This window comes from Pleurodeles waltl, chromosome 8, assembly GCF_031143425.1.
Source record: "Pleurodeles waltl isolate 20211129_DDA chromosome 8, aPleWal1.hap1.20221129, whole genome shotgun sequence".
NCBI lineage: Eukaryota > Metazoa > Chordata > Amphibia > Caudata > Salamandridae > Pleurodeles > Pleurodeles waltl.
In genome coordinates, this window is record NC_090447.1 from 1,211,798,409 (window position 1) to 1,211,815,420 (window position 17,012).

At 42.2% G+C, this 17,012-nt stretch overlaps 1 protein-coding gene across 7 annotated transcripts in view; it reads left to right on the forward strand.

Annotated features, from left to right (window-relative positions):
- POSTN (periostin) overlaps positions 1 to 17,012 on the forward strand; it is a 197,551-nt gene that overhangs the window by 104,669 nt on the left and 75,870 nt on the right. For all 7 annotated transcript variants that reach the window (XM_069205499.1, XM_069205502.1, XM_069205504.1 and 4 more), the window contains exons 9-11: positions 7,519 to 7,653; positions 8,707 to 8,855; positions 14,382 to 14,518. In XM_069205499.1, the coding sequence (XP_069061600.1) occupies positions 7,519 to 7,653; positions 8,707 to 8,855; positions 14,382 to 14,518 (421 nt within the window). The remainder of the gene's footprint in view (positions 1 to 7,518; positions 7,654 to 8,706; positions 8,856 to 14,381; positions 14,519 to 17,012) is intronic.

The following is a 17,012-nucleotide window of genomic DNA, read 5'->3' on the forward strand; positions in this document are numbered from 1 at the left end:
TTTCTGTGCCCGTCCCCCCAGGTCGAAACCACACTTGTCCATAATTGAGCAACTCAAATTATTCAAGAACATTTTAGAGCTAATGCCTCAAATAAATTTCCTCTATATTGGCAATGGTGAACAACAGCCAATTATGTCTATATTTTGCTTTGCTTTTTCTGTCTAGGCTGGGCTTCTTAAGGGAGGCTTTATCATTCTTATCTTCCAGCTAAGTAGAACCACACCAGAGGAGACACACTATCAGAGATAATAAGGGGGTCACTACCACAGGGGAAGTATCATCTGGGGAACCTGAATTAATGGACGTCAGTAGGAACTTCAGTGACTAAACTTTAATAAATAGTGTGTATCTAGTCTAATTTTATTGGTAGTTTCAATTGGGTTATGATATGTTACGCCGGATGATCAAGCTTTGTCCTTATGCCATTATAATTGTTTCAAATTTCTTCCTAAAATACCTTGTAAGTTTATTGCACAACTCGTGCAATGATTTAGCGGCTGCTTGCCATGCTTACAGGAGTGGCTGAAACCTTAACATTTGATAGTGCTTTAGATGAGTGCAAAATTCTGAGTAGGCAGCATTGTGATAGTGTGAGTGCCATTTCCCTTATGTCTGTCTCATATCTCAGGAGATCACATCTCATTTCAATTCCCAAATGCCCACAGTACAGAGGCTGGAAAAACAGATTATGACGTTAACATTTGTGCTCTATAGTTATTGCCAAAGTCCACAAAAGTCAAGTTGTCTTTCTAAGGGGCTCATTCAAAGTTTGGAATGTGGTCCGCTAAGCCTGTCATAATGGTTGACATAAGGTTTGACATGTGGGCACCCCCCCGGCAGAGGACAGCCCACTACTTCTGAAGATCTCTTCCTGCTTTGCTGGTGCAGAGGATGTACTAATAGCACAGATAAATCACGATTTGGTGGCCATGCAGCTTCAGCTGCTCGGCATTCATTTCTTGGTTAACTGAAACAAACTCCAGTGATAATAGTTTGTTTCAGTAAAACTAAAAGACAACGGTCCTAACATGCTGTGATTTTTCTCCATGCATTTCAGAGCCATTGTAAGTTTGCCCTGCCTGGGTCAGTCATTCCTTGCATAGTGGAGACGGCTAGTGAAAAATCCTGCATTTATCAGAATATGGATATGAGGCAGGGGTATCATCATTGTGAACCAGTGTCCCAGTGTCAGACAGACCAACTGCTCAAGGGTTTCTGATGAGGATCTCCTAGGGGAAATGTTGTAATTTATCTGGCTCTTAATGAAATAAACCACCATAAGTGTCAGGTAGGAGCATCACCAATTTATAGAGGTGGAACTGTCTAAGAAAACTCTGCACAGGCATCGTCAAGTCTAAATGTTTGATGTTTTGTTAATGGAAGTTTGTGGTAACAGTTAGGTGACCTTGTGTGTATTGCCCTCAGCTGCTCTAGAAAAAAATCCCATAATGAATCTTGTGCCATAACAATATGGAACCTGGGAGTAGGTTTCTTTGAGTTTCCCCATAAAGAAGAGACTCTGATAATTGAGGTCAGGTATCTTTAAAAGGATTTTCCTTTTTAGCTCCGAAAGTTCAGTGCCCAGTTTTTTCTGGTATTAATAGCCCTGCTTAATTGGAATGCTCCCTTTATACTGATTGGAGGCCTTGTTGAATATTTGGAGCATGACAGTGTACATTCTGCTCTGTCCTTTCGTGCTGAGACTGCCATTTAGGTTGTTCTGCTGGTAGGAATTGGGGTTTTGGTGTGGCCTTATGTCCTGGGCTGATCAGTGACAGTCCCCAATTCTGAACAGACTGCATAAGGAAAATGAAGCTGTACAGTGACAGAAGAGAATGATAAAAATGAGTCAAAAGATAAGGTTTGCATTGTAATCAGAGAAAGTAAAAGTAGAAGTAGAAAACTATTGCAAATAACCAGAGTTTCATTGATCATTTTGAAAGTATTTTGTGTGCATGTCTTAATTTGAAAAAAGTTGGAAACCCAACAACATGCTATCATGACAGCACTGGAAAACGAATGTGCTAGGGTGATTAATGAATAACACTGTGACTTTATGAAAGGCATAGTCATCCAAACAGCAACATCAAACAAAAAACAAAAATCAGCACTTAAAATGGTATCATGTCAGCATTGTAAATATGTAAAAGAAAACACCATGGCTCAAAATTAAACGCTACACATTAAGGATGATTTTTAGAATAAGAAAAGATTCTTGAGGCCATCACCAAATCCTAATGATAACCTAAATGTAACAACATAACTATCCTCTAAACCGTGGGCTTGAGAGGAAGCCCAAACAAGCAATGACAAAGTATAAGAAAACACATAAAAGCCAATGAATTAAAATTATTGACCCAATGGCCACTGTCTCTTTGTATTTCATTCATTTGAATCCTTTTTACAGAATTGATAACATGAGATCTTTCAGACAGCTAAAGCTGTTTGAAGCCAGATTTAATGAGGCCTCACATTTTTCTGCATATGTCCACATGCATTGTATAATGTGAGCAGTTTGTTCTATCAGCTGGTCAATATGAAATTGCATTACCACTTAATGGAAATTAATCAATGATTTTCCTGTCCAGTGATATCACTTTCAGAAAATGTGCAATCTATTCCTAATAACACTGATATCTCTATTTTTATGCAGTTGTGCTTTACTAAAATACATACAGTTCCTAAAAGTTAAATTAATCTGTTGCATGAGTGATCCGCACAACACATTCTGTATTGAAAACTGAGAAGCAAATAGTACTTATCAAATACAGATTTGAATCTTTGCTATAAACTGAGAACCTGCTGCAAGGCAGAATCACTGACTAAGTGCAAAGATCATTCATTCACAAGCATAGAAGAATTTAAATGCCATTATAGAACTAAAGAAAAAACAAAGTGTTAAAAAAGAATGCATGAATTAATTTCAGCCACTGGAGATTTCTCTGGGTACATTCCAGTCCACGTTTTTGCCTACTTTGCCTCTTTAGACAGAGACCACCCATATGCAAATCGACCTTGACCCTGCTCCAGTAGGAAAAGTTCAGCCCAAACTGCCAGGCCAGATCCCCTCAAGATGGCAACAAAAGCAACCCAGACTGGTTTGGGCCGTTTTAGGGCTTGCCATTGGTGATATGCTACTCTTGACAGAGACCAACCATATGGGAATCATTCATGTTCCTGCTCCAAGAGGAACAGTCTCACATTGACATACTAGGATCCCAACATGTGGGAGATGAATGACATGGTCTGGAATACAACTAGGAGTAATTGCCAATGGCTGGGATTATTTTAAGCATCCTTTCCTTCTCTTCTTTCTTTGTTAAAATTAAACCTACTTGCAGCTGGTTTCAGGAGGGTGACTGAATTGAAAAAAAACATAAAATATAATCTCTGGCTGTAAGGAAATGCCTCCTTGGCATGGTTACCCCCTGAATTTTTGCCTTTGCTGATGCTATGTTTTGAATTGAAAGTGTGCTGAGGCCTGCTAACCAGGCCCCAGCACCAGTGTTCTTTCCCTAACCTGTACTTTTGATTCCACAATTGGCACACCCTGGCACCCAGGTAAGTCCCTTGTAACTGGTACCCCTGGTACCAAGGGCCCTGATGCCAAGGAAGGTCTCTAAGGGCTGCAGCATATCTTATGCCACCCTGGGGACCACTCACTCAGCACAGACACACTGCTTACCAGCTTGTGTGTGCTGGTGAGAACAAAACGAGTAAGTCGACATGGCACTCCCCTCAGGGTGCCATGCCAACCTCACACTGCCTATACAGTATAGATAAGTCACCCCTCTAGTAGGCCTTACAGCCCTAAGGCAGGGTGCACTATACCATAGGTGAGGGCACCAGTGCATGAGCACTGTGCCCCTACAGTGTCTAAGCCAAACCTTAGACATTGTAAGTGCAGGGTAGCCATAAGAGTATATGGTCTGGGAGTCTGTCAAACACGGACTCCACAGCACCATAATGGCTACACTGAAAACTGGGAAGTTTGGTATCAAACTTCTCAGCACAATAAATGCACACTGATGCCAGTGTACATTTTATTGTGAAATACACCCCAGAGGGCACCTTAGAGGTGCCCCCTGAAACCTTAACCGACTATCTGTGTAGGCTGACTGGTTCCAGCAGCCTGCCACAACCGAGACATGTTGCTGGCCCCATGGGGAGAGTGCCTTTGTCACTCTGAGGCCAGTAACAAAGCCTGCACTGGGTGGAGATGCTAACACCTCCCCCAGGCAGGAGCTGTAACACCTGGCGGTGAGCCTCAAAGGCTCACCCCTTTGTTCCAGCACCGCAGGACACTCCAGCTAGTGGAGTTGCCCGCCCCCTCCGGCCACAGCCCCCACTTTTGGCAGCAAGGCCGGAGAAAATAATGAGAATAACAAGGAGGAGTCACTGGCCAGTCAGGACAGCCCCTAAGGTGTCCTGAGCTGAAGTGACTCTAACTTTTAGAAATCCTCCATCTTGCAGATGGAGGATTCCCCAATAGGATTAGGGATGTGACCCCCTCCCCTTGGGAGGAGGCACAAAGAGGGTGTACCCACCCTCAGGGCTAGTAGCCACTGGCTACTAAACCCCAGACCTAAACACGTCCTTAAATTTAGTATTTAAGGGCTTCCCTGAACCTAAGAATTTAGATTCCTGAAACCTACAAGAAGAAGAAGACTGCTGAGCTGAAAAACCCCTGCAGAGGAAGAACAGAAGACACCAACTGCTTTGGCCCCAGTCCTACCGGCCTGTCTCCTGCCTTCCAAAGAAACCTGCTCCAGCGACGCTTTCCAAAGGACCAGCGACCTCTGAATCCTCAGAGGACTGCCCTGCTTCAAGAAAAACAAGGAACTCCCGAGGACAGCGGCCCTGCTCCAAAAGACTGCAACTTTGTTTCAAAGGAGCAGATTTAAAGACCCCTGCAACTCCCCGCAAGAAGCGTGAGACTTGCAACACTGCACCCGGCGACCCCGACTCGACTGGTGGAGAACCAACACCTCAGGGAGGACCCTCCGGCGACTCCGAGACTGTGAGTAACCAAAGTTGTCCCCCTGAGCTCCCACAGCGACGCCTGCAGAGGGATTCCCCAGGCTCCCCCTGACCGCGACTGCCTGAACCTAAAGTCCCGACGGCTGGAAAAGACCCTGCACCTGCAGCCCCCAGCACCTGAAGGAACGGAACTTCTGTGCAGGAGTGACCCCCAGGAGGCCATCTCCCTTGCCCAGGTGGTGGCTACCCCGAGGAGCCCCCCCCTTGCCTGCCTGCACCGCTGAAGAGATCCCTTGATCTCTCATTGAAATCTACAGAGAACCAGACGCGTGTTTGCACACTGCACCCGGCCGCCCCCGCGCTGCTGAGGGTGTACTTTTTGTGCTGACTTGTGTCCCCCCCGGTGCCCTACAAAACCCCCCTGGTCTGCCCTCCGAAGACGCGGGTACTTACCTGCTGGCAGACTGGAACCGGGGCACCCCCTTCTCTCCATTGAAGCCTATGTGTTTTGGGCACCTCTTTGACCTCTGCACCTGACCGGCCCTGAGCTGCTGGTGTGGTAACTTTGGGGTTGCTCTGAACTCCCAACGGTGGGCTACCTTGGACCCAAACCTGAGACTTGTAAGTGATTTACTTACCTGTTAAAACTAACAATAACTTACCTCCCCCAGGAACTGTGAAAATTGCAGTGTCCACTTTTAAAACAGCTTATTGTGTTTTATGTGAAAAGTATATATGCTACTGTAATTATTCAAAGTTCCAAAAGTACTTACCTGCAATTCCTTTCAAATGAGATATTACATGTAGAATTTGAACCTGTGGTTCTTAAAATAAACTAAGAAAATATATTTTTCTATAACAAAACATATTGGCCTGGATTTGTCTCTGAGTGTGTGTTCCTCATTTATTGCCTGTGTGTATGTACAACAAATGCTTAGCACTACTCCTTTGATAAGCCTACTGCTCGACCACACTACCACAAAATAGAGCATTGGTATTATCTCTTTTTGCCACTATCTTACCTCTAAGGGGAACCCTTGGACTCTGTGCATACTATTCCTTACTTTGAAATAGTGCATACAGAGCCAACTTCCTACACTGGCTTAATTGTTACTTGCAATAGTACCACAAAGTTAAATGTTATGATTTGATAGAAACATGTATGGGCACTACAAGTGCCATATTCGACAAAGAAAAACATCAATTTATATAACTATATATTATTACCAATATTAAGGATTTCAATAAACAGCCTTCTGCATTGACTTTCAGTTTAATTTCTTAGATAGATAATGGCTTTCTTTGCTGGACTGCCCCTTTTTAATTGTATGCCGGATCATCAGCATATTTCTGTGAGTAGGTGTGACTTACTCCTGATTTACTACTGAATTACTCTTTCATTTACTGAAGTGTCATACCTACTTGGGAAAAGGAATGATGATATCAGTCTTCTACAAAGCTGATTCATAATTTTTCAATAGTGGGGCATACTACTAAATCACAAAGCTTTTTTCACAAGGAACCATGTGCTGGAAATCCATGAGTAATCACTCTCAAGTCTTTAGTTGCACACAACTACTCATGGACAGGGCTATTGAATTGTGCTTCGTGTGTGTTATATTAATGCTTACACTTCTAATTCTCTCAATCATTTTTGTTATTTTTCACCTTTGTACCAGATCCAGTGCATTTACTAGTTAAAAAATCTTCTTGTATACAAATGTGGAGTCAGATGTACTGTGTTGAGCCACAATTTCCCAGCAACATGTTATTCTTCAATATTAAAGCCTCCACATGTTGTCCTTGCACAACTCAGCTCAGTGCAAACTGTTATGTGATTTGGCATCATACCCGATGTGCCCAGTGCCCAAGGACTCTATGTGCCTCATTACGACCCTGGCGGTCTTAACACCACCAGGGCAGGGTGGCTATCAGACTGCCACTAATATGGTGGCCCGACAGCCACATTATGACCGTGGTGGTTGCGCCACAGTCGAACTGCCATCACTGCCACTTCTGTACTGGAGGAGCTGGCAGTGCTAGCGGTCCTAATCTACCAGGGCAGTGCTGCAAGCAGCGCTGCCCTGGGGATTATGAGTCCCTTCTCTGTGATTACGTGGCGGTAGCACCGCCATGTAAAGGCTGGCAGAGACAGGGTTGAGGAGGCCCCATTAGGGCTCCTTCACTGCCCATGCACTTTGCATGGGCAGTACAGGGGCCCCCATGGCCATCCTCATCATGCAAGTGTCACGGATGCTAGTGCACTCTATGCACCAAAACATTGATGCCGGCTCTATTATGATCCAGCATCAATGTTCCCCCCAACGGGGCCAGCGGGAAACTTGGAATAGGGGTTGCGGGAAGGGGACCTCACTGGTGTTGACCTGACCGCGGGACTTCGGCAGACAGCCTTTTCCATCCACCAAAGTCGTAATTAGGCCTAGCTGTTGTCATTTTCAATCATACACAAATAGCAACAATGTTTTCAGCTTGGTGCATTTCATTTTAAACTAAAGCAACCTTTTCTTGCCCTCTAGCCAAACAAGTGATTGACCTTGCATCAAAAGAGCAGAGCACGTTTACAGATCTGGTGGCACAGCTTGGATTGGCTGCTTCTCTTAGGCCAGAAGCCGAATACACCCTTCTTGCTCCCTTGAATGGGGCTTTCTCTGGTAAGTATTAAGGACATGAAAGGGAAGCCTTAAAAGGTAGGTTTCTGAGACAAGATGCTATTCTCATCTCTTTTGCCCTAGATTACACCGCAACTCCACACTGTTTATATGTTCATGTTATTCATTTTTCCACATGCCTCAAAAGTATTAATGTTTGTTCTTAAAATATAGTAAAAGTACATATAATATTAGATCAAGGTTAGTAGTATACTCTTCACTCTAGAAATCTGAAAACTAAAAGCTTTTGGGTTTCTCTACTAGGGTCATGATTACAAATTGCCCAGTTAATTCTTTCCAGTGCATAAACCACTGTTGCATTAAATAAACCAAAATTTGTTACATTTCAGCAGGTCAAACCTGCCAAAATGTAACAGAGGGAAGCGCACAGTATTTACTGTATCATGAGGGTTTTGGTGGATTACACACCAAAATCCAAGTTGTTTTCCATAAACACATAATAAGTGTTGTTTATTGCAAATTATAAATAATATACCCCGTGGTTTCGTTATTTGTCAGGGGCAATAAATAGTGCTTCAGCTTGTAATCAGGCTCCAGATATCTTCCTCACTAAAAAGTTTATTTCTAGCTTTTGTTTTGCACTTCGTACGCATTTTGGGAAATGCATTTTCCCAAATATCTTTTGACATTTCACTTGATTTTAAGGACTGTTGAGATTCATTTTAATTGGCACTCAAAGGAAAATCGAATTGTACAAAAAATCCTTAGAAGTTAAGCATCCTTTGTATAAGTTTCATGCGTTAGTAATTGAAATACAAGTATTTTGGTGGTTCCCTAATTGAAATATTATAATTTAAAAATATATTCTCAAATATACTTAAATATGCATTTTTTATAACAGCAAATGGGTAGTTCCTTTGTGTTACTTTGGCTTTAATTGTGGCAGTAGAAGACTCCTCCCTAATTACTGTGCACAGAGATCTTATCTCTTGAATTTGGAGTACAATAATGCCCTTGCAAGTATAAATTAAAAATTTTTAAATTACGCTTGATTGTTTATGTGTATGTTAATAAAATATTTTCATTTGTTTGTAGATGAAACCTTAAGAATGGACCAGCGTCTCTTAAGATTAATTTTACAAAACCACATTTTGAAAACAAAATTTGTTCTGAGTGGACTCTATAATGGTCAACGTTTGGAAACCCTGGGAGGCAAATTTCTCAGAGTCTTTGTTTACCGAACAGTAAGTAATAGTATTGAAAATTCTAAAAAATAATAGTGGTAGTGAGAATATTTCCCCTTTTGCATGACTGCACTCATTTATTGCTGGTTTTCATACTCTGCACACGTGGGTCATTCATCCAGTGTCAGTTGTGTCTGCTCTGACCCCTAAAACATTTAAAAATGGACTAATCCATAATTAGCATACTTAACCTCTCCTGTAAGGCCATAGTATATAGCAAAGCAACTACACTCATAGCATTAAGAGTAAATGTCACCTGTAGACTGCAGCATTTATTGTGCCCTCAACTAGAGTGAGAAGCAAAACATTGCTCCAGCCCAACCAATGCATCATAAGGGCTGCAGTTTAGACCTGAAGCCTGATCTGTCAAAATAACCCTTTTGATGTGAAAAACCCTTCCTTTAAATATCAATAAGTCATCCCTATTTAGGCCTTGTAGCCCACACAGTATGGTGCATAGTATTTAAAAGAGAACATGCACAAATGTAATAGTACCATGTTCCTGCAGTGACAAGCTTCCAAAAGCCATTTTCACTGTTTAAGGCTTTGTTTATCCTATGAGAAAACCAGAGTTCAGATTAAGGGCCTTATTATGAGTTTGGCGGTCCTGGGACTGCCATACTCCTGGTAGCAGTCCGACCACTGCAATCCTGGTGGTCCAACCGCCAGGAGACCACCACGTCTGCCTAGGTCAGGGATCCTGATGGGTTGGTGGCAGTGAAAGTCGTAGTCAGCCACCTGGGCACTGCTGTGCTGATCACAACTTTCCTTTCTGCTAGCCTTCACGTGGCAGGGTCCCTGCCATGGAAAGGTTGGCAAAAAGACAGAGTTGGGAGTTACAGGGGGCCCCTGCACTGCCCACAGCCATGTCCTAGGAAGCAAAGGGGCCTCTCTGTCAGCAACGCGCAGGATGCGTACAGTCTGCTACGGCAGATAGTGCTGATGAGAGTATGAGAGCACTTTGCGCAACACCATTGGCCTCAGCTACCTAAGGGAGCCAATGCCTTTGCTACCACACTGTTTCTACTGGTCAGCCCAGTGGAAACATTGTAATATGACGGTGGTGAGGCTGCCGGCTTGCTGCTGCCTCAGCACCGCCATTTTGGAGTTTGGGTGGTTCAACTGCCAAACTCAGAATATGGCCCTAAGATATTTATTCTGCTATCTTGGGTTTTGGACCATCTAGAACATGGATTCAACTACTGTTTTAAATATTCATTATAATCCTACCTAATGGTTAAATCAGAATTGTAATAAATAATGAGGAAAAGTAAATTTTAGACAGTTACTGGGGTCTACTTTGCATTAGCCTATCAGCAGCTGCCTTGTCAGTGCATACTATTAATGAGGTGTGAAGACTGCTCCCAAAGCAGGTCAATGGCATAGGGTTATGCCAGGATGAACTGGGTACTGGGCAGGTGATCCCCATTAGCCTGGGGGGCGGGGGCAGCTGAGGAGGTTCCTGGAACTTCTTTAACTTGACAGGGAGAGATATGAAGCTTAGACCTAAGAAAGATGACATCTTTGTTCTTTAGACCCAAGGTAGAAAGTTGTGCACCAGCTCAGTGGGAGGGGGAGTTGGTCCTAGGACCAATGTCCTGTAGCTTAGACGGCTGGGACTTCTCATTTCCCAGAATAAATCCATGACTGGCCCACAAGCTGCTTCCAACAGCAAAAGGCCTGTGGCATCTTGGATTTACTTTAGAGCAGTGCACTCTGGGATTTGCAGCAGTAAGGCAAATGGGATGTGGGATAAAAGTGGGCATGGTTGGCCCCTGGAACCTTATCTCAATTCGTTATGGAGTGTCCAGGAGTCACCCCCCCCCCAACAATGGGCTAGTGAGTGGGCTAGTGAAACCTACAAAGCTGGCACACACCCACAGCTCATCAGAACATGTTCTGGATCCGTAGAAGAGCAGAAAGACTGCACCTGCTGATTAAAACATGTGAGGAGACCTGAAGGGCTAGACCTGCTGCCACTTGTAGCCAGTACTAAGAGGTAAACACCAAAGACCAGTTGACTAACCTTGTGTGTGGCTGCAGAAACACAGCAAGCTGCAAGAGGCCTTTTTTATTAAGTTACCATTGACCAGTTACAACTGAAAGAGGACATGAGACCGTACTGGTAGCCTTTTCTTTAGTGCCTTTTGTTCCCCAGGTGATTTTCAGGGGTACTCGGGCTTAGTGGGACCCAGAAAGACTTAGGTTTTTTTATGAGTTTGGCTGATGGAAACCTTGGTCCGCCAAACTCCCGACAGGGTGGTTGCCACTTATGCAGGGACCTCCCTGGGGGAGTTATTATGGGTTTCATGCTAGGTTGATGGGCGTAAACTAGCGGGAAATAGGCCACAGCATTGTCTCTGGCTCATAATCATGCATGCAGAAATGCTGCTGCCTGCAGGGTGCACCAGCACCCTCACAATGTCCACTGTCTGCCAGGCAGACAGTGAACATTGCAAGGGTGCTAGCCAGGAGGGCCCCTACACTGCCCATGCTAAGTGCATGAGCAGTATAGGGCCCCCTCTGTGGCCCCCTAAACCTGTTCTCTGCCAGCCTTTTCATGGCTGTGCTACCACCATGAAACCGCTGGCGGAGAACAGGGTCATAAACCCCAGCGATGCTGTGGTGGATTAGGACTTCCACCATGCCATACCGCCGGGATCTAAGATCCTGGCGGAGCTGGTGGTTCCCTGGCATTCCAACCACCAGGGTTGTAATGTGGGGGTTGGGCCGTTGCATTAGCAGCAGTCAAGACCGCCACCGTGAGTGTGGCGGTCTATAGACCGCCACACTCGTAATGAAGCTCTTACTCTGAACTCTCTTAATAATTTAATTTGGAGTGCGAAACTTCGGAAGTCAATCACTCAAAGGCATGCCCTGGCTCGGTCGCTGGGCAAGAAAATCTAGTTTGTCTCTTTTGAGTTTTTTAACTGCTTAAAAAATATGTTCAGTGGACCGTTGCAGCAGAGCTATCTGACTTTGGTATAACCTTCCACAATACAGCTTGCAGCCTTTAAAAGCAGACTAAGGGCCCAATTTATATCTCTGTGGTGTATATACTCTATTACAGTGGCAAAGGAGTACACATACTTCCAAGATTAAGGTCTAGCTGCCAAAATGAAAAGCAGGCACACCTTAGGCTTAATCAATATGGAGACAACTTCGACTGTGCTGTGATGGTTAAACCTGATTGACGGTCCTGTAAGTAAGGCCTGTTAGAGGCTGACCTCTAATTTTGCCTAGCTAATTTAGATGCACAGAAATTACCATAACCACCAGGAAAACCCTGGCATTAAGGAGCAGTTAAAATTGCTTAATTTGTGTTTTCTAAAAGAAAGTGCTCCTTTTTTTTTAGATAAAAAAGATAACAGTTTAGTGCAGGACTCCATTATGTTGATGAAGCCCTGCATCAAACTGTAAACAGCATTGACAAGACCCGCGATGACTGCAGTTCCTTCTAAAGCTTTAGAAAAGACCACCAGCTTAAAGGTAATTTCTAAATTTGCCACGCAGAGTAGTCTCAGCCTGGAGGACCCTAACTTTTTCACCAGTCCAACAGAGATTTTTCCATCTGCCAAATTATAAATCAGCCCTTAGCCTGAAAGTAGACATCTTTGTGGGGTGAAAGCACCAGCATTATCTGATCAACAAGAGGACTTCTCTGGGCTCTGAGCTTCAATCCTCCAAAAAGCAATGGCTTCTGCAAGACCTTGATAAATGGCTACCCACTTTGATGAAATTTCCTCAGATATTGTCTGTAGCCTTGCCCTACTAGAGCATTTTTACTTCCATTTTCAGAGCCTCGGATGTTGGTTTGGACTTTGGGGGAGAGAGTACACCATTATAGGAGTGATGGCGTACCTTCTCACCCAAACTCTTGGTCTGCCTACCCAATATAGAGGTTCGAGGAAGTCCATGTGTACAGCCACAGAGTATAATTTACTCTGTTGGCGTGAGCCTCCAGAAGAAGGCCCGAGGGGCTGTCGAAGGTAAGCCATCCAGCTGTTTGACCTATTTAGAGTGGGTAGTCAGATGAGTTTTTTTTTTTTTACTGAATATCACTGTCAGGTATATCCTGGTAGTGAGGGACAGAAGAAAAAGAAAACTGATACCCACACCTTGAGAGAAAACACCCATTGTGTGGGGGCCATTGTAATTTTAATTTTTCAAAAACCGACTCCTGCTCTGAGAGTTTAATTTTAAAATAGAAAAAAAGATGGGAAAGTTTGATGACTGGACACCATATTTGATGGAACAGTTTGTCAAACTTTTCTTATTCTGACATGTACCACCATGACCGTGGTTTCTGCCCATCCATAGAGATATCCACTCACTTCTCTAAATTTGGCAGGCAGAGTTGAGGCAGAAAGACAGAAGTAAAGGTCTCCACCCATCTGCTTTTAACTCTTCTGTAAAACCCCAAATTAGTCCCTAAGATTCAATCTTTGACTGTGATGACCCTGCATGGTGTATCCTATCCGTGTTCTTTTGCTGTCAGCCTGAAGTTATGCCTAGGTCCCAGTCACCGTTGAGCAGTGATTACTGATTGGCACTTTACTTTTTCTTGCTGTTTTTTTTTTCTTTTAACAAAGCACATCTCTGGTTCACCTTATTAGATTTGTGTCATTTTGGTGTCTTTGTGCTTATTAGGTTTTCTTCTATAGTCATACATTTCATTGTGATGTGTTTTGACTTTTTAACTGTTTCGATGCTCATAAATGGTTTTCACATTTTCACTAAGTTAAGCCTGTGTCCTCTGTACCATAGTTATCAGGTGATTGTCCCATTACACATATGCATATGCATATTTTGCTATCCATGTTAATGCTGTTTACACAACATTATGAATACATACATACACCACAGTTTCATCAGACTTCTATCTATAGGAGAAAACTTTTAGCCCCAAAGCAGAAAAAGGCTTAAGCTTGTCCTATAATCTCTAAATGTATTTAAATTTATATAACAAACAGATTGTTTCCCATGTCCTGTGATATTTTGTTGAGTCGTGGCAATCGGATCAGTCCTCACACCCATACACAATTACAGAGGGTGGGTAGATGTTTGAACCCCAAACATTAGTTTGGATCCCAGATGTAGGTACCGTTAATTCATATTTTCCATACTATTGTCCCTGACAAATTAAAGGTAATTGAGTAAACTATACCAAGAAAAAGTACAGTCTAGTTTGTAGGTCTCATATGTTCTGACGGTCTAGAATCTGAAGACTTCTTCTAGCATATTATAGTGGGTATCATAAAAGAAACAAGCAGCTGGAGCATGGTTGTCAACACAATATTTCGGATTCCAGCAAACAGCACCTGAAGCAGATTTTTTAAGTGTGAATACCACTCGGTTTCCCTTTCCCCTGTTATGTTACCTGTGGTGATGTAAAAAACATGGATCGTTTAGAACTTTCTGACCACCTTGGGCTAACCCTGACAAGATATCAGTTTTTACCATATATATATATATATATATATATATATATGGTGTCTAACAATCTTCTTTTCACATTGTTACCAGTCTGTATGCATTGAAAATTCCTGTATGCTAAGAGGAAGCAAAGAAGGACGGAATGGTGCCATTCATGTTTTCAGGCAGATCATAAAACCAGCTGAAAGTTCAATGTTTGACATTCTCAGTCAAGATAAACGTTTCAGGTGAGATATGTTTCTCATCACACACTTTCTTTTTTTTAATCCCTTTCTGTTGATGATTACCAGACTGACTATGTTTCTGAAAAAGGTACACTGAATGTATATATATATATATATATATATATATATATATATATAAAGACTATATATAGTATGCATGCAGGTACACAGAGGTCGACATGACATTTATTGACACTATTAAGTTTGGGAATGGGCCATGAATTTAGCAGAGGTGAAACCTCCAGTAGGCCATGCTGCTCACCCTCCCCCTGAACAATGTTAATAAAAAGCTTATTACACTCAGCGGATCTGCATATACAGTTTATGTCATGCTGCTCTTCTAAGTACATGAGCTGAAAAAATAAGTACTAAAGCATCCAGAACACAGACCCTTTGCACAGACCTATATAATGTTTTAAGCATTTAAAATAAAGAGGACTATGATCTAGAATATTTTCAGATGAATTTTACCTTTAATGATGTAAGCATGTAATTTTACCTTAGAACTGTAGTGGTAAATCACATAATCTGTTTTTAGTATACGTGCACCAAAAAGCATGTTGTAATGAAGCATATTTATGTTAACTAAAATGCTATAAATTGGTATGTTATGTTCAATAGTTCAACTAAACGTAGCAGTACTTCAACACAGACTGTTTTTAGCTGACCCAAAAGTCTCCATTATTATTGTTTGAAACAATATCAAAGTAATTACAGATTTCACATACAAGGTTTGATCAATAAAAACAATTTGACTATGACTACGAGTATATACATCATGAAACTCTTAATGTAATATTTTAAACCATGAAGATGTATTTTAAATGTGACTATGAATTCATATTAAGCACTTTTTTGCAGATTAATTTAATAAGAAAAAGTGTATCAACTTACATTGAAGTTCTACCTTATAACTTTAATATTATATAACAATTAATAATGAAATGATCTTCAATGTGCAACATTAACATTATTTAATTTCCCACCTGATATTGACATTGTATGTTGTTTCCAAAAAAGTATTCATTATAATTTGTGGCTTTTATATTTCTACTATTAACCTTTTGAGTCCACTAGAATATTTATCCAGCAATACAGATGAATTGACATCACCAGCAGTCCCACATGATTATAGATTAAGCAATAACATCCTTCTATTGAACCTTATACAGACAGTAGAACACAATGTATTAACTGATTGTTTTCCACTTTACCAAATTACATTGGCCCCTAAAGTTTGTCTTGGATAGGCAACAAATATGCTTAATGTGCTCCAAATGTCTCTAGGTCTCAAGGGTCTTGATAATTCTGTGTAAAGTTCAGATTTGTCTCTGAGGGAGGCTAGATCCATCAGACAGTTTTACTTGACAGAGCTTCCCCTTTTGCCCCAGTGCAGAGCCACCTTTCTCTTTGGCAACAGTAGCGACACAGACAAAACAATTGTGATTGGCTGGTTGAAGGTTTTTATCCAGCCCCAATAGATACATTCTAGGGTCACAGTCCACTTGTTCCTGTACCATATCTGTTAATACATTTGTATTCTGAATCCAATATTTTTAACAGAGGTACAGTGCCAGGCCAGGTGTAGAAAATCATCGCACCAGAGCACACACATTTTGCATCCTCCTGTCGTCCGAATTTGCATAGATGTGTAATATATTTGATGCAAGCATTTGAAGTGTTTTGTGTGAAGATTACAATTAGAGGTGAGTGTGTGAGTTGTGACCAAGAAAACCTCCAATTTGCCATCTCTAACGACCAGTCAAGGACTGTGTTCCAGTCCCCCACTGCTTTGTCAGGTGTCTGTGGCTTATCTAACTATACTGTGGTATACAGTTTACTTATTAAGTGTTGACTCATGGTGACAGTGAGCAGTGCTGCAGTGTGTTTAGTCACTTTTTCGGGAATTGAAGTTATAATGTGCACAATGCCTCTCGTAACTTGAGAACATATAAATGACAATAGTGGTGTGTGCCTCTGGGTGCAAGAGATGTCAGCCAGGGTAACATAAGTGCCATCATTATAGGCGTCACCCATGCTCTTCAGACCAGCATAGGCAAGTATTTGCAGTGTAGTGTCCTACCAAATTATTGAGATTGTGGGAGGTATTGTAATTTCAATGCCAGAGCATATAAGGGTATTTTCCTTGCCCTGTCTCCTAGTACCCGCCATGCTGTTGTTGTAGATTGAATTGTTTTGATTTCAGAGCATGGTATTCCTTCCTGTTTGTGCAGTAGGGGAGCCTGGAGCAGTATAGGGAAGGCATCATTGTGTTCGACGGCTATATGCTGCACATAGTCCAATAATGAGCAAAATGTCCCTGTGCGCATAGATAGTATAGGTGGAAGTCAAGCATGTTAAAGCCACCGGCAGAGTTTGGGAGTGTGAATATTTTGCAGCTGACTCTTGCTTGTTTGCCCGCCCATACTAGCGTTAGCAAATGTGTTTTACATTTCTTAAAGAAATGCAGCAGGAGGATAATGGGTTTATTTATAAA